Genomic DNA, 18,030 nt, shown 5'->3' with positions numbered 1-18,030 from the left:
ATTGTATTCGATTCTTAAGATTCCTTGTGCATTTGGCTTGTTGCAGTTGTTGTATTATTTTACTCTCGGTAAATGAATCTTAGAATTTTTACAGTTCAGAAAAATGTTCTGCTTCAGTTATTTTATTAAAAAATCCTTTTTACATGAACATTTATGTTTTTAAAATATTACTTCTCATTATATGCTGTATGTATTAGCTGAAATTAGCTGGTATATTTTTCTGGGGTCATTTATGGTTCAAATTTGAGTAGAAAGTCTGCCTATATCTACATTATTTCAAAATAATATATTATTTCATTGCAGTTTTGACTAAGTAGAGTGCTGGCATCTTTGGTGGTATTTTCCTCTTAGTTCTTCTGTACTATTTTGCTTCTGATGCAGTGATAATAAAAGTTACAAAGCAATATGTATGTATTCGATTATTATTCTTTTCTACAAACTGTGCTTAATCCTTGTCATTTCATAATTTTCCCTTTCTCTTTTTACCCTTAAAGCTCAAGCTATAAAAGCCAAAGGTCCTGTGACGATCCCGTACCCTCTTTTCCAGTCCCACGTGGAAGATCTTTATGTAGAAGGACTTCCGGAAGGAATCCCTTTTAGAAGGCCATCTACTTACGGAATTCCTCGCCTTGAGAGGATATTACTTGCAAAGGAAAGGATTCGTTTTGTGATAAAGAAGTAAGACTCTTGGACTTTGGTCTTTGTTCTTGATTAGTGCATCTTTTTATGTTGTTGACAAATATTCACTAACCACTAGGGCTATATTTAAATTAAGTTTGAGTTATTATATGTTGTTTTATTTCTACTTTTCAATGTGTCTGTGTCAGTTATGCCAGGGTTGGCTTTTGGAGTATGAACACCTGTCCATGCCTGACTGGCGTACCACTGTTATTTTCTTTTACAATTTTTCTCTACGTGTGCTAAAGAAAATACTGAAGTATCAGTGTCTTATTGTTTTAGGCCTGAATTTTAAAAACCATAGGTGGAAATAAAGTCGATTATAAAATAAAAATAAACAATAGAAGTAAGAATGAAAAGAAAAAAATAGCAGAATGCTATAAATTCTTTAGCACTGACGTAAGGGTTGTAGCAAGGAGCTTTAAACAAAAATTTATGTGCAGCAATTGGAAGTGTAAATGCTTGCATTTAAAAATGGCAGCCACATCACACATTTCCATAATTTCTACTGACTAAAATTCTATTAAGATTACAATAAAAGTTTAAAAAAACTAAGAGGGCATATAACAACATTTCAGCAAATGTTGATATATGAAAACTTTCCAATTAGATGCATGAAGCAAGATGCATTTGTAAACAGGAACAATTGGAGAATAGTTGTCTAGGAAATTATCAAATATAATTGCTAAACTAAAATTTTCAATGCAAGGGCTAAAAGATTGTTAGTATTATAAATTGTAAAGATGATTGTGTATATGAGACATGAGAAAGGATATGAGAAGAAAACAAAGATATATGCCTGGTCACATTTCATAAAGTTTCAGTGTCCTAAGGATAAAGGTAGAAATCATTAGGTTCTAGAGAATAAGACCATGTCATCATAAAGAATGAAAATCACGCAGATATCATATACTTGATTTGAGTAGTAATGGATGTAACGCTATTAAGTCATTCTTTCCAAGTTCTAATTGAAAATGATTTGAACCTTGAATTCTGTAGCCAAACACGCTTGAAAGCAAATAGAGATTGCAGCATGAAAGAGGTTGGGTAGCAGTTGGGATGTCTCCAGCACAAGTAACAAAAACCCTTATTCAAATTGGCTTGTTACAGTAAGATTCTTATCTCACGTAGCAAGGGGGTTAGAGATAGGATGATTAAAACAGTGATACTTGGCAGTCCAGTGGTTAAGACTGTGCGCTTTCACTGCAGGGGGCACAGGCTCGATCCCCCGTCAGGAACTAAGATCCCGCATGCCGCGGCCAAAAAAAAAAAGTTAAAAAAATTAGAAAATAAATAAAACAGTGATACTTGGGGCTCTGCTTCTGCTCCTTTCCAGATTCTTCCTTCCTTGTGTTGATAGTTTCCTTAGACTAGTGAGCTGGATGCCATAGTTCCAGAACTCACAGCCGGACATGTCTACTAGGAGGGACAGTAGCTACCTGTGTTTCTCTGAGAGAAGGAAACCTTGGAATATGGCCTTACTTCTCTTTGGTTAGGATTATGTCAAGTGCTTATTCCTCAGCCAGGCACAGGCATGGGAAAGATGGCACCATGATGGGTGTAGACCACGTAGTACTCACCCTTCAGTGAGTGGGGGCGGGGTTCACTTCCCCTGAATTACGTGGCTTTCATTTTAAGTTCTAATATGAATGGATCTTTTTGAGTCACGTGCATCTTATAACTGATTTAATTTTTTCCCACATATCTTTGGGCTATAAATAGTAAAGTCAATAACAGCAGAATGATAGTCATTTGCAGAAGTATTCGTGTTCATTTTTCTGGCAGTGCTCTGATACTGTTGAGAAAGTGGGGAAATTAACAAACACCTTGATCAAAGATTATAACCAAGCAGACTTGCCTCTGTATTGGTATTAAATAAGGGAATGATAGGATTTAACTAAGGATAAAAAGGACCCAAGAAATACCATAGGTAATAGGTGAGCTGTCCTCCACAGAGAAACTTGCTGCTAAGAGATATTTTTCTTTCAAATAAATTGTAGTTTGAAAGATTTTGTCCTCCATTTTTCTGTGAGCAATTCAAGTGAAACTCTCCTTACACAAGACAACGTGGTAGGCAGCCATGCAGACTAGCAGCATTGGCATCACCCGGGAGCTTTCAGAGACACCACATCTTAGATCCTACCTAGATCTACTGGACCCATCCTGCATGTGATGAGGATCCCAGATGATTCCAGTGCTCATTAAAGTTTGAGACACCCTGGTGTGGAGAACAAGCTTTGAAGTCAGAATAATAATAATGGCAATTCAGCCCGATGTGTCCAGTACAGTCAAGCACTTTATAAATCACCCACACTTTTTTTTAACAGATGAGGAAACAAGGCAATGAGAAGGAAGGAAGGAAGAAAGAAAGAAAGAGAGAATGAATGAATGAATATTTTGTAGTCTCTCATGAAATTGAATGGTAAACAAGAGAGGCTTGTTATAAAACCCTGACACCAGTCCTAGTCAGGAATCAAATAACCACTCCTTCCTCCCTACATATTGATATATTAATAAGCCTGTTCTAAGAACTCTTGTACTGTCATTTTCTTACAGTGCTTGCATTTTAATTTGTTAGAAGTTTTGAAAAAAATTTTTGAATGACTAAGGAAAACATACAAATAATTTTATAGATTTTGCTCATGGTTGCTCATCTTAAAGCATATAAAACTCTATCTTTGTGTATTTAAATGTTTGTGCAAGCTCACCACAAGGTACTCATGCTGTGCAGGTTCTGTTCAAGTCCTTTCGATGTCCTTATTTATGGGAAGCCATCTCTCACATTTGGAAGGGACTTTGTAAGCCTTTCCCCAAAGGTTAATGTGGTTAGTCTTGATAAACAGAAACTAGGATGTTTACTTAGAAGGGTAATGCTATACTTCAGCAAATGTTTTATTTCACAGCTCTTCCATTGACTTAACCCTATATTAGTTTCTAACATTTTCAAGATTATGGTTAATATATGGCCATGATTCTCTGTGATCTCAGTCTCCCCCGCCTTCCCTGTTACTTCAGGATATTACAACAAAATAGAGTGAGGCGGGATACATACGTTAGATTGTAAAAATTCTGTGGGGTGTTTGTGTATTCCGAAGAAGTTTTTAAAAGCATGTATACCGTCCTGCAAATGTTAATTTTGAAATATATATGGTTTTTATAACCAGATTATAGATGGGGTTTTTTTGTTGTTTTTTTTTTTTTTTTTTTTTTTTGCGGTACGTGGGCCTCTCACTGTTGTCGCCTCTCGTGTTGCGGAGCACAGGCTCCAGACGCGCAGGCTCAGCGGCCATGGCTCACGGGCCCAGCCGCTCCGCGGCATGTGGGATCTTCCCGGACCGGGGCACGAACCCGTGTCCCCTGCCTCGGCAGGCGGACTCTCAACCATTGCGCCACCAGGGAAGCCCCTATAGATGTTTTTAAGTAAGGTGGTCTTGAATGTTATGTAAAACTGAAGACTCCCATTTAAAATTTTTGCAGTTTGCTTCCTTTGGTATTATGCTTTTTTTTTTTTTTTTTTTTTTTTTTTTTGCGGTACGCAGGCCTCTTACTGTTGTGGCCTCTCCCGTTGCGGAGCACAGGCTCCGGACGCGCAGGCTCAGCGGCCATGGCTCACGGGCCCAGCCACTCCGCGGCATGTGAGATCTTCCCGGACCGGGGCACGAACCTGTGTCCCCTGCATCGGCAGGCGGACTCTCAACCACCGCGCCACCAGGGAAGCCCTGGTGTTATGCTTTTTTTTTTTTTTTTGGTACGCGAGCCTCTCCCTGTTGTGGCCTCCGCTATTGTGGCCTCTCGCTATTGTGGCCTCTCGCGTTGCGGAGCACAGGCTCCGGACGCGCAGACCCAGCGGCCATGGCCCACGGGCCCACGGGCCCAACCGCTCCGCGGCATGTGGGATCTTCCCAGACCGGGGCACGAACCCGTGTCCCCTGCATCGGCAGGCGGACTCTCAATCACTGCGCCACCAGGGAAGCCCCTATAGATGTTTTTAAGTAAGGTGGTCTTGAATGTTATGTAAAATTGAAGACTCCCAGTTAAAATTTTTGCAGTTTGCTTCCTTTGGTATTATGCTTTTTTTTTTTTTTTTTTTTTTGCGGTACGCAGGCCTCTTACTGTTGTGGCCTCTCCCGTTGCGGAGCACAGGCTCCGGACGCGCAGGCTCAGCGGCCATGGCTCACGGGCCCAGCCACTCCGCGGCATGTGAGATCTTCCCGGACCGGGGCACGAACCTGTGTCCCCTGCATCGGCAGGCTGACTCTCAACCACCGCGCCACCAGGGAAGCCCTGGTGTTATGCTTTTAAGAAATATCTTTGATTTACAAAGTTTACTCTGTGTGTGTGAGTGTGTGTGTGTATGTGTCTGTGTGTACGCGCGCACGCATACACACACTCCGTGAAGCACATTATGAAGCCATTTGCAGTTACCATTTGGTTTTATTACTCTGGAAATCTCAAGAAATTAGGATTTAGTTGTGCTCAAGAGTTCAGGCTGTCTTTTAAAAACTGGCTTTGATGACTGAATATGACATAAGTACTAGTAGTTATTACTTTTGCTGAATATTATCTGGTAAATATTTAGTAATTTTTCTCACCTTTCAGACATGAACTTTTGAATTCAACACGTGAAGACTTACAGCTTGATAAACCAGCTTCAGGAGGTAGGTCTCCAGACTTGTGTCAAATTGTATGTCAAATCAGAACATGATGTACAAGGAATATTGTCCAGGATTCTCTAGAATAATAAACCCATTTTGTTTTTAATAACCCATTATAAATAAATGTAAACATCACATTTCCGGATAAACTATAAAAGGACCATGTCTGTTCTATGTTTGAGATACAAAATTTTTCTGGCATAATGTATTGAACAGTTTATTATCCTAGTCTGTAGTATCCTAGTCTGTATTAGTATCAGTTGAATGATCATCCATCATTATACCCAGGAGTTAAAAAGACTTATTTCTTAGAGTACGTAGCCATGGGCATCATCACTTGTTGGTTAGATGTATTTTGAAGGAAATCCAATCATGATCTGTTCTCTTAGTTGCTTTTGCTCTGGAGTGGAGGGAGTAGGGTGGGGATATAAAATGGAAATTGCATCACTTAGAGTTGGTGTAATGAAAGGATTGCCAGCATTATTGTGGCCCCAAATTTATCATCACAAAAATCACCTGCTAGCTGATCTTGAGTAAAATGAATTCTATTTCCTAGCTTCAGTGGTGACACTTTCAATTTATCTCTGTAAAATCACTATTGTGAATTTTCATTTTGTTATTGTTTTGTTCTTACACATTTTATTCAATGTCAGCACTGTTTTAATAAACACATTCTAAAATCTTAGAAGTAATTTTAGTTAGAACAGAAAAACAATACCACCTATTTAGTAACATTTAGTAATTTATTAATGTCATCAAATTGAAGAATTTGTGTATATTACCCTTACAGTAAAAGAAGAGTGGTATGCCAGAATCACTAAGTTACGAAAGATGGTAGATCAGCTTTTCTGCAAAAAATTTGGTAAGTTTAATTTTCCCCCCTAGCTAAAGTATATTACAGAATAACTTTTCCAGATTTTGCTTTAAGAAAGTAAATACAATGGATGACTCATTTCCAGTTTCCTTTATTGTTGCTTTTTTAACGTATACTATGAAAAGTTTTAAATCTGTACAGAAGGGAAGAGAATACTGTAATGAAAACCCACGTACTCTTGACTAAGTTATTTATACCGTGTACAGGTTATTCGGCACAGGGCATTTCACAGTTTGGGAATCCTTTTGTCTTCGTACCTTTTAATGGTGTACCACAGTGGCATCTAGGGGACCACCAGTAGCAGTGTGTCCCTGGAAGGCAGGCTGCTGCTTAGCAGTGTTTCGGTTGTCTTGTTTGTAGTGCTTGCTGTGCTTGCATCCCTAAACACTTAAAATACTCAGGTTTGGTTTATCATTGCAACATCTTTTGTTACCAGAAGTAACTCCCTTGCTTTATTGTACTTTTCAGCAGTGTTCAACATAGTTGTCTTATTTTTTTTCTTTCTTAAGCTTTTTTTTTTTTTTTCTTAAGCATTTTAAACTATTCTTACGGAAAGTTTCAAACGTTATTGACTCTTGGTTTGTTCCTGGGTTTCTTCATGTCTTATTGGCTGTCCTCTTCATTCTCTTGTTGGTACCTCCCTTGAGTCCATTCTTTAAATCTTGGGGTGCTACTCTACAGCTCAGTCCTGAGCCCTCCACAGATAGTCCCACTCTATCTTAAAAATAGAGTGTTGTCTATATTCCCGATGACTTTCACATTCAAGTTTCTAGCCCTCTTACACCACACCTTTATATTCACCCAGCCGTTTGACAGCTCTTCAGACTTCACGGGTCCTAGATAGAGTCCTTGATTCCCCCTCCAGCATGTTCCTTTCCCAGTCCTCCCAGTGGCACCACACTCTACATAGTCTTCCAAGCCAGACCCCCTAGCGGTCATGCTTGATTTCTTCATTTCCACAAGGCCTCCTGCTGACTCTACATTTAAAACACACTGCAAATCCATATCTTTTTCTTCTTCACTGCTGTCTGTCACTGTAGTCAAAGTCAATGCCCCAAAGCAGCCAGATTTTACTGCCTACCCTTCTAACATAAACCACGAAGCACACTGTATGTCATCACCCTTTAATTTTTCTTAAAGCACTAATGGCTACCTTTTTCCTTCCACTACAACACAGTTCAAACAGCAGCCCAGATCTTGTCTCTCTTGGCTATTAGTAGAACAGTGCTTGGGCAGATACTCAACAAATACTGAATGGACCAGTGTCATTAAAAATTACTCAGAAGGGGGCTTCCCTGGTGGCGCAGTGGTTGAGAGTCCGCCTGCCGATGCAGGGGACGCGGGTTCGTGCCCCGGTCCGGGAGGATCCCACATGCCGCAGAGCGGCTGGGCCCGTGAGCCATGGCCGCTGAGCCTGCGCGTCCGGAGCCTGTGCTCCGCAACGGGAGAGGCCACAGCAGTGAGAGGCCCGCATACCGCAAAAAAAAAAAAATTACTCAGAAGGACTTCCCTGGAGGGCCAGTGGTTAAGACTGTGCCCTTCCAAAGCAGGGGGCACGGGTTAGATCCCTGGTCAGGGAACTAAGATCACACATGCCCCTCGGCAAACAAACAAATAAATAAAAGTGTGACTCAAAAAAATTTTTTTTAATTAAATAAAAATACATGGAACAGTTTTTAAAAATTACTGAGAAATTCCTGAGCCTTGAGAAGAAGTCAGAGTGTAAGTTTTTCCTCATCAATATTCTTGACCACCGAACATGAATGTAGGACCTTAATGAAAATGTATCTCCTCGTACATCTGGTCAGAAATCAGCTAATGAACAATAAACTAGAGAATCTTCACCACTTTAAAAATCATTATATTTCCAAGACATTTAGTGAAATAAGATTATGAACCTTATTTGTCATTTGAGATGCCACCATAGTGTCGTCATAATCGTAATTCATGAGTAGCTGACATAGGATAATGTGCATCTGCATTAACAGGCTTAAACTTTGGCCTCACATTTAGTTCTAGAAATTCAGCCTGGGGTAAGAAACAGCCAATCCTATTAGATCATGGGTGCCTGCCAGCCAGCCATGGCACCCATGACTTTTCCCTCATGGAAGGAGAAAGCTGTGTGTGAGATAGTGTACTCATAGAAAGAAAAATTGGCCTGTAGAAAGTATTTTCTCATTGTATCAGAGCTAAGAAAATAGATAACTCCTATGTATTGTTACATTACAAACAGCAAAATCCTGCTTGTGGCCTCAGGTGGGTCATTTGGGACTGGAGTCACTTTAGAGAGTGAGAAGCCAGCAGATTGGTGCTTTCTTTAAGGTTACTGAAAGGGAAAGAAGAAAACATAAGATTGTCTGTCATATCAGACACAAGTCTTGAAAGTTGTATAGCAGCAGCAGCAGAGTCATTCAGCACCTGTGAACCCCCTAAGTGTCAGGTGCTAAGAACTCAGCAGCACAGAGGATGGTGAATGCTTCCCCTGGGAAGCATTCATTTATAACTTAGGGAAATATGCATAGCAAAGCAACCAGTAAATATGCAGTATATTAGAAGGTGTTAAGTGTTCAGGAAAAAATTAAGCAAAATGAGGGGGATAGGGAGACAGAGGGTTGGTTACTTAATATAGGGGAGACCTCGTAGATGATGTGATGAACACTAATGCACTTGGCCTTCCTCTTTTCTGTAACTTGTGCTGTTTCTCTCTCAATTCCAACAGTTTGGTTCTTTTTTATTTTATAGAAAGTTTGTTAGAATTAGGATTTTGTTCTTTTTTGTTATATTTAACAGAATAATTACAATTAATATTACTCCCAGGTGTGAGTGTGAAAGCCTTTACCATATTTTAAAAGAGAATATTTCTTTTCACAGCCATGATCTAAATTACATTGTATTTGTTTTTTCAAATACACACTCCTTACTATTATCAAAGAGATCCTATACTTGAGCCCTTCAGATTTGGTGCTAATGAAATGAAGGAAGAAATTAAGACAGAAGGCCTTTGAATTTGAGAGGAAAGTCAAACTAACAATCAAAGAAATGCAGATGCTTCAAGGAGCCACTCTTTTTTCAACCATCAGATTGTAAAATGTTTAAATGTAACTCAGAATACGAGGGAGACCATAAGTGCTGATACTTTGTAAATTGTTTGGATCTTTCTTCTTACAAGCTCTGTTTGGATGTGGCTTCATAGTGGGGGTTAGTAATTACATTTTTACATTTTAAAATTTCAATGCCACACCTATTCAAAAGTAGAAAAATAGTACAATGCATTCCCATATACCGATTTTTATAATCAGTGATGTTTAAGATTTTCCACATTTTGTTCATCCTTTCCTCTTTCATTCCCCTTGTAGGAATTTAATAAAGCATATCACAGGCATGGTGTCATTTTCCTTGTTCAGTGTGCGCCATTGAACAACACTTTTATTTATATTATTTTATTTTTGGCTGTGTTGGGTCTTCGTTGCTGCGTGTGTGCTTTCATTGGTTGTGGCAAGCAGGGGCTACTCTTCGTTGTGGTGCACAGGCTTCTCACTGTGGTGGCTTCTCTTGTTGCAGAGCATGGGCTCTAGGTGCACGGGCTTCAGTAGTTGTGGCACACGGGCTCAGTAGTTGTGGTGCACGGGCTTAGTTGCTTCACAGCATGTGGGATCTTCCTAGACCAGGGATCGAACCCGTGTCCCCTGCGTTGGCAGGTGGATTCCCAGCCACTGCGCCACCAGAGAAGTCCCAACATTAACGTTTTAAATACAGTCACAGTGTCCTCATCACACACTTGACAGAATTAACAGTCTCTTTGCTCTTATCCAGTCCTTCATTGAGTTTCCTCATTTATCTGAAAAGTATCTTCTAAGTTTTTGCTTCGAACCTGGATTTAAACAATAAAGTTTTGTGCCTTAATTTTGCTTGATATGTCTCTTTTAATCTAAACCAGCCTCTGCTTACTATTTTTATTTGTCATTCCATGAATTATTTCCTTGGAAAATGGTACACTGATGAGGTTTGAGGGGTAAAGAACAGTAATCTTATGGTTGCAATACAGATAGAAGTATAGCCTGAAGTAAGTTAGTGTGCAAGAGCCATAAAAAGTTTATTGTACTCATGAAGCATTAAGTAGCAAAATTCTGCCTCCGGATATTTGAAAAAGTAGTATTTAAGTTGCACTCTTTATTGTTGGTCATGATTTTCTTCTTTTTATTTATTCTCAAAGATACTGAGAATTTTAAAAATAAGATCTTAGAGGGACTTCCCTGGTGGTCCAGTGGCTAAGACTCCACGCTCCCAATGCATGGGGCCCGGGTTTGATCCCTGGTCAGGGAACTAGGTCCCACATGCATGCTGCAACTAAAGATCCCGCATGCCGCAACTGAGACCCAGCGCAGCCAAATAAATATCTTTTAAAAAAGAATACATAAAAATAAGATCTTAGAGCTATTACAATGGCCTTAGTATCAGGAAACTTAAATTCACCAAAAGTTACTTCTTGATCATGGGTCATTTAATATTTGCATTTGCTGTATTAAGTCTATTTCAGTAGTTGCTGTTGATATTTTCAGAGTATACTTTGCTTTTTAAAAAGTTGACATATACTTTGCTATGGATTGTAATAAAATACGATTTCAGCAGAAACTTAATCTCCAGTCTTTTGTATTGCTTTTCTTCTGTAAAGCTGAAGCCTTAGGGAGCACCGAAGCCAAGGCTGTACCTTACCAGAAGTTTGAAGCACATCCTCATGACCTCTATGTGGAAGGACTACCAGAAAACATTCCTTTTAGAAGTCCCTCGTGGTATGGAATCCCAAGGCTGGAAAAAATTATTCAAGTGGGCAATCGAATTAAATTTGTTATTAAAAGGTAGGATTATAATTTGCAGAAACAAATTTAATGTTGTCATTAAGAAAAAATTAATTTTATAAAAATGGGCTTTTCCCCTTCCCAGTTGGACTTACCCTCCATATTTAAGATTAAGGTATTACATTTAGATTCATTTTTTGAGCAAGTGTCTATGCAGTGCCAGGCACCAGATGTACAAAATTGGGTGCACCAGGAATCCTGTCCTTGGGAGGCTTATTATATAGATCAGTGCAGTAAAGTGCTACTTGAACACTTTAGGGGAGAAGGCAAGGGTGGCATGCAGTTTGGTCACTTGTGCATAGAGAACGCAAGAAGGGGGTTCAAATAAAGGAAGTAACATAGGTAGGTAGGCGCAGGGAGGTGTCAGATGTACTCGAATGTTCGGCTAACCACACCATTCTGTATGGAAGGATTGATGACCTTGAGGGTATAGCATGATAGACAGACTGAGGTGGCCCAGTGGAGGAAGGCTTTCTGTCCTTTGCAATCAGCAGAGTATTGAAGGGGTTTTAAAGCTGATTCCTCTTAAAATAATTTGAATTGGACCTTAAGAGGGTTATTTTGGCTTGAGTTTGAAGGCTAGCAGAATGGGTAATTTGAGGGCAGGGAGTGGGAACAGAAGGCCCATTTAATAAAGAAGAATTATCGTTGGGACAGAATTTGTTTGCTGTTTGGGGGTTGTGCATTTGTATGTCTGTTTGTTGGGACATGCTTTAGGGTGACATAGCTAGATATATCTACCTGTATTGTGCTCTAGTTCATCTGAAGTTTCAGAAACAGGAGGTCGAACTGCTTTGGGGCAAAACACAACTGTTTTGCACAAGTTAAGCTTAAAATTCCTTTGAGGACATACAGGTGGTTCCACCTGAATCTTTGTAAATTGCTACTTTAAGAATAATTAAAGTCACCAAAATGATATTGTCACTGCAAATGAAGGTGGAGTGAACCACACTGGAAATTAAAGTGGGCTTAAATGCTCTCATCCTGATGTCAATTGTATTTTTACAGACCAGAGCTCCTGACTCACAGCACTACTGAAGTTACTCAGCCAAGAACGAATACACCAGGTAAGATAGTTGTGAAATCCTTCTTAAAAGCTTAAGTAAGTAGTTTCTAAGCTTTTATTAATCTTTTAAAGCCATGGAATTCCACCCACAAAGTCTTTTGTGGAAGGTCAACACAGGCACTCCTTGATTTATCCACGTGAACATAAGCAGTCTGGGGGGAGCTCGAGCTTTGGATTTAGACCGGTGGTATTTAGTAGAAATAGAACGTGCGTCACAAATGCAAGCCATATATGTCATGTAAAATTTTCTAGTAGCCAAATCTGTTTTTCATCCTGTAATCAACATAAATACATGATGAGTTAGTTTACATTTTTCATTTCATTTATCTACATTCTTTATTTGAAACTCTGGTGTGTATTATACACTTACAGCACATCTTAATTCAAGTAGCGACATTTCAGGTTGCCCACATGTGGCTAATGTGCCAGACCATGCAGATGTAGGCCTTAATCTATTCACAAGGACCTTGCTTTTAAAATGGCAAATGCTGTGATTGCAGCAGCTGTGCTGACATCATGCCCAATAGAAAAGAACTTTTTAAAAGTCTCGGTCTCAGTTGTCTGAATGGTTTTATTTTCTTTGAGGTATACGTGTGCCTTTATTTCTTTCCCATCTTTTTGTTTTCCATTCCATAATGTCAGAAAAAGTGACCACAACTTGTAGATCTTCTACAACCTTAGGAACTTCTATTGCTAAGAACCAGTGGGTGTTTCTGAATTGTTGCAGTTAATCTTTTCCCTCCCTCTCTCCCCTGCTCCCTCCCTCCCTCCCTCCCTCCCTCCCTCCCTCCTTCCTTCCTTCCTTCCTTCCTTCCTTTTCTTTCATTTTTTGCAGTTAATCAATTTTGTAAATGCTAAGGTGAACTACTGTACAGGAGGGGTTATTTGTCTGAACTGTAATACTGATTCTTGAGCTTTTAGGGTACCTGGAGGCAACCGGTGAAGGTCACCAGTATGCCAAATAGATTGTATATAATCTTTTGTTTATCATGGCATGAGAAGTATTTGAGAAATACTGTACTAGGGAAACAGACTATCTTGTGCCCAGAATCCTGCCGGGGAGAAGACAGAGTTGAGGCTTAACTTCTCAGGCTGAGCAGCAACATTAACCCAGCAAACTCCCCAGAGTGCTTTTGATCTAGGCAAAGAAACAAAATATTGGCGACAAATTGAAGATTGGACATGACAGACTTTGCTAAGCAAAATAATGCAAAGAAAACTATTCCCAAAGGTAGTGCTTTAACATGCATTAGTCTGAGTATGATGAAAGTCTATGTAGGAGTCTTTGTTTCGCAAGACAGACCTCAAGTTCAAGCTTGTGATTAATGTGATCACTGCTTTTATTAGGAGCAATTCTAATAATGACTGCAAATTGAGGATGTGAAACATGTATTATTGGAACGATCTGTAGGCACCATACAAGTTACTCCGAGGATTTAGTAATATTTTCAGTAGTACTTGATCTGCTGTTTTCTAGCATAGATGGTTACGGGCCTATTATCAAAAGACTCTCCATTCTCCCAATTATTAACAATGCTTGGCCTTCTACCATTCGTAGAAGACCTTGGAAAGAATCAAAGGTTGTCCTTCTTCATTGCAACAAAATGTTACTGGGTCTGCCAGTCACCTAGGCGTTAGTCTTGCTGGGCCAGTTCAAGTCCCAGCATACCTGACAGAAGAATTGTGTTAGTCCTTGCCATCAGAGACGTCTGCTTAACTCTGAGGTAACAGTTGTATGCTTAAACACACGTGGGTGCACTTTGTTCTCAATTTGGTAAAAGGTAGATGTCACATGTGAGAAAGTTGGGGCACTAGCCAGATAGCTGAGCTTTGAAGGGGAAGAATGAGAAGGTACTTGGTTCTTGTGTAGAATGGTACAGAGATCTTTTTGTATTAGAGCAGCAAATACCAGAGAAGGAAGTGCAGGGTGAGGCAGAAGGGCTGACTGAGCACCAGGTTAACAGAAGCCCTTTACCTCGGAGAAGGAGAGTGTAGATATTGTTATAGTAATATTCAAATTTGGTTTATACCAGACTGACTTCGTCTGGTCGAATGGCCGAGTTACCATATTAAACCCTTGAGATGCTGGGTTTTCTTTTAAAGAAAAGGTTTTAAAGTACTTTCACAGTAAAAGTAAAGTGGAAATGAAAGATTTTCTGAGGCTCCCAACCTTTAGCAGTATTTTCAGAACTTCTCCAACATTTCCTGTCGCCTTGTCCACAGACACAAATGGCTTTCACACGTGGTGCGATTCTTGCACTCTCTACCCTTTCCTCTTACTCTCTCTTTCCCTCCTTTCCTTATCCAATACCTCCAACCATCCTCCATTGTCTCCAAGTCTACCTCCGTCCTCTCCATCCTCAGCTCCAACAAACAAGCCCCGATTATCTGTCCAAGTAAGTGCCACCCTACGTGTCTTTTATAATAGCTTATTTTTTCTTTATTTTTATGTTGTATTTAAAAGGGGATGCTTATCTTATAAATGAGGGGTAAGGAAATAAACTGGATTCTGGATGTGAGTAGTGCTGAGTGACAGCTCCCTAATCACTTTATCATTTATTTCTTGCTGTGATTAGTGAAGTTTTCCTTTGTGTAAATCTGTAGGCACACGTGTTCGATAAAACAAGGAATGCCTGTTTAGAAAGCAAATACAAGTGAAGCTCCTCTGGTTGAACCTGGTATAGGAGGCCTGGATCTTTATATAGCTGGTCCTCCCAACCCTGAGGGTTCTTTGATGTACCTCCAAGAAAAAGTGTTTGAAAACCATTCATTCTAAATACTTACGAACAAGTTCTTCTTTATTTACAATGTAAACTTAAATTTGAATTCTATCTCCCGGTACTTCTGATATTTGACAAGTGCAGGAAATCCTTCTTTTCCTTATCTGAAGTTTTTGCTTTTAAGCAAAATTTTATTAAGAGTGTCACTGGATTGTACATCTAAAACTAATACAGTGTTATATGCCGATTATCTCTCAAGTTTTTAAAAAATAGCATCACTGGAAAGAACAGCGTCCAGTCTGATTTTGTGTCAGCATCCATAAGGGACATTGTTGATTAGGTTTATTTTTCCTTTCTAGTCAAAGAAGATTGGAATGTCAGAATTACCAAGCTACGGAAGCAAGTGGAAGAGATTTTTAATTTGAAATTTGGTAAGTAAAACACAGTGATTATGTCTTAATTTAAAAACATTAATGAAAGACAGTGTTTTGAATGAATATTATAGCAGTTCAGGACCTAAAGAAAGAAGGTCCCAGAAACTGGGTTTGACTTTCTGCTACTACATTCACTACTTAAACTGAGCGAGTTACTTTCTGTCTCCTGGACTCCGTTTTCTCGTGTGTCAGAGTGGGAAAGGAAGGGAGGAGTTGGGAAGGAGTCTCAGTTCCGCTGTCTGTACTTGTAACCTGGCTAACACCTGTGGCAAATAGGTTTCATCGTCTGTTTCAACGTAGATTTGTTGACAGCGGTTTCCTGGAGCGCTGTCTTGAGGATTCTGAGGAGGCTCAGCAAGAGTGTTTCAGTTGATTGGGTGTGTCTGTCATGGAGAAGGAAGTAAGGAGTGGAGTGATATCAATATTCCTGGGGCGTTGCCATCGTCGTTTTAATAACTGGTATTGACGTTTGTGTCCTGGATCAGGAATCTTCAGTACTCTTGACCAGTTCTGCTCAGATGCATCTTATGCACCTCTTATCTTTTTTCTTTTTCTTTCTTTCTTTTTTGTTTTTTTTGGGGGGGCCATGCCCCGCGCAGCTTGTGGGATCTTAGTTCCCGACCAGGGATCGCACCCTGCCCCTCGGCAGTGAAGGCACAGAGTCCTAACCACTGGACCACCGGGGAATTCCCTCTGATCTTTTAAACAGCAAACTTGCACCTAGATGATAACACAAGGGCTGGATAGTTGCCATTTCGGTAGTATGGCAGTGAAATGGCTGTAGTTCATTTCTGCCCAGAGCACAGAGACAATTTTGATTAATTATCCCTTTGCTTTGAAGTGGTAAAATGTTCCTCTTATATTTTAGGCTTCTTCGTCAACTTTACACAATATACTAAGCAAAATACCTATATTACTAAGTGGAAATTGCTAGATTGTTGGGAACTTTTGCACAACGTATTTGAGAATGCCCAGATGTCAACTACACTTAGTATGGCGATCATTTGACAATACATACAAATAGCAAATCATTATACTATACACTTGAAACTAATATAATGTTATATGTTCATTATATCACAATTTAAAAAATATATATATATATATTAAAAACATAAACAGAGACTGCTATCAGACAAAACTAAAAGACTATAAAATTTTACCTTCCATAAGTTATGTTCTCTTACACTTTCAGCTCAAGCTCTTGGACTCACAGAGGCAGTAAAAGTACCATACCCGGTGTTTGAATCAAACCCCGAGTTCCTTTATGTAGAAGGCTTGCCAGAAGGAATTCCCTTTCGAAGCCCTACCTGGTTTGGAATTCCACGACTTGAAAGGATTGTCCGTGGAAGTAATAAAATCAAGTTTGTTGTTAAAAAGTAAGTTCTCTTTGCCAATGTAGCCCTTTCTGGGATTAGAACAATCAAGGCATATTTCTATTTAAATTTTTTTCTAGCTTCAGGTTACGGCTAAGGCTTTGAAGTCCACGATGGAAAGCGTAGCATTGAGCTGCAGTCCTGGCCTTGTCCATTGCCTCCCATCCTTTAACTTGTCCTTGATTTTCTTCATCGGGACAAGGAGAGTTGTACCTGCCTCACATTGGTGGAGGTGAAGTTTGTTAAGAGATGCTATGTTGTCTCTTACTATTGATAGATACTTGAGGGCAGGATGAAAGTGCTGATTCTTATGTGCTCTGTTATTCCTGCTTAAACTTATGGGCAACTGAATTTCAGTGATTAAGTTTCTCATTTATATGTCTGCAGAATTTCAGTAGTTGAAGAAACTAAACTAGTGATAGTTAATTTTCATTTTCATGAAAGAGGTCATTTACTCTTCATAAAATCATTTAGCAGGCATTTGTAGGAAGGAAAAGTGAGTTTTTTTGGTCCATAACGAAAGAAGCTGTTGTTACATTACAGAGTTATCATTGGTCATCACACTGTTTTCTAGCTGTGAAGACCAATATTATACTGGCCACTGTAATGCTTCTTGGTTTTTTCTCTAGACCTGAACTAGTTATTTCCTACTTGCCTCCTGGAATGGCTAGTAAAATAAACACTAAAGGTAAGAGATTACGCATACCTTCATTATACTTCAGTGCATTAAAACATACTGAGTCGTTGGCACATATCTTTTGGGGGCTTTCGGTTTGTTTCTTTGCTTTTTAAGGTATTTTGTTTAATGAACCCCCCTCCTCCCTCTCCCTCCCTCCCTCCCTCCCTCCTCTCTGTCTCTTAAAAGTAAACATTTCATTGGCAGTTTCACGTTTGCAATCCTCCTTCATTCATGTTTCCACAGCTTTGTTGAGACTCATGTGGACGATTACACTACCAGTTTAATTCTTCAGGTTTCTTTGAAAAGAGCCAAACTGTATGAATTTTAATACTCTGCTTTTATAAAGCATCTCCTTCTGGATTTTTTACAACATGCAAAAGAAATTATATGCTTACTTTACAGCTTTGCAGTCCCCGAAAAGACCACGAAGCCCTGGGAGTAATTCAAAAGTTCCTGAAATTGAGGTCACTGTTGAAGGTGAGGTTGCTCTGTGGCCCGTTCCTGTCCGTTCTACAATTCACTAGTTAATCTGTTGCTTCTTCACTTTACTATTTATATTTTTACGCAAATGAGTTTTTATAAAACTTGTTTTAGGTGCAGAACACTTAACTGCGATAAAGCTAGATTTCTTTTTTTTTAATTAATTAATTTATTTTTGGGTGCATTGGGTCTTCGTTGCTGTGTGCGGGCTT

The 18,030-nt window shown here is 39.4% G+C and overlaps 1 protein-coding gene across 9 annotated transcripts in view; it reads left to right on the top strand.

The window, feature by feature from the left end:
* GTF2I (general transcription factor IIi) overlaps positions 1 to 18,030 on the top strand; it is a 96,418-nt gene that overhangs the window by 65,744 nt on the left and 12,644 nt on the right. For all 9 annotated transcript variants that reach the window (XR_007472332.1, XR_007472331.1, XM_004268770.4 and 6 more), the window contains 9 exons: positions 495 to 678; positions 5,278 to 5,336; positions 6,124 to 6,195; positions 10,880 to 11,063; positions 12,072 to 12,130; positions 15,209 to 15,280; positions 16,479 to 16,662; positions 17,289 to 17,347; positions 17,741 to 17,815. Coding sequence is in view for 7 of the 9 variants with exons in the window: in XM_004268770.4 (XP_004268818.1) it covers positions 495 to 678; positions 5,278 to 5,336; positions 6,124 to 6,195; positions 10,880 to 11,063; positions 12,072 to 12,130; positions 15,209 to 15,280; positions 16,479 to 16,662; positions 17,289 to 17,347; positions 17,741 to 17,815 (948 nt within the window). In the remaining 2 variants the exon portion in view is untranslated. The remainder of the gene's footprint in view (positions 1 to 494; positions 679 to 5,277; positions 5,337 to 6,123; positions 6,196 to 10,879; positions 11,064 to 12,071; positions 12,131 to 15,208; positions 15,281 to 16,478; positions 16,663 to 17,288; positions 17,348 to 17,740; positions 17,816 to 18,030) is intronic.

This window comes from Orcinus orca, chromosome 16, assembly GCF_937001465.1.
Source record: "Orcinus orca chromosome 16, mOrcOrc1.1, whole genome shotgun sequence".
Classification (NCBI taxonomy): domain Eukaryota; kingdom Metazoa; phylum Chordata; class Mammalia; order Artiodactyla; family Delphinidae; genus Orcinus; species Orcinus orca.
This window is presented reverse-complemented; position numbering and strand designations above follow the sequence as displayed.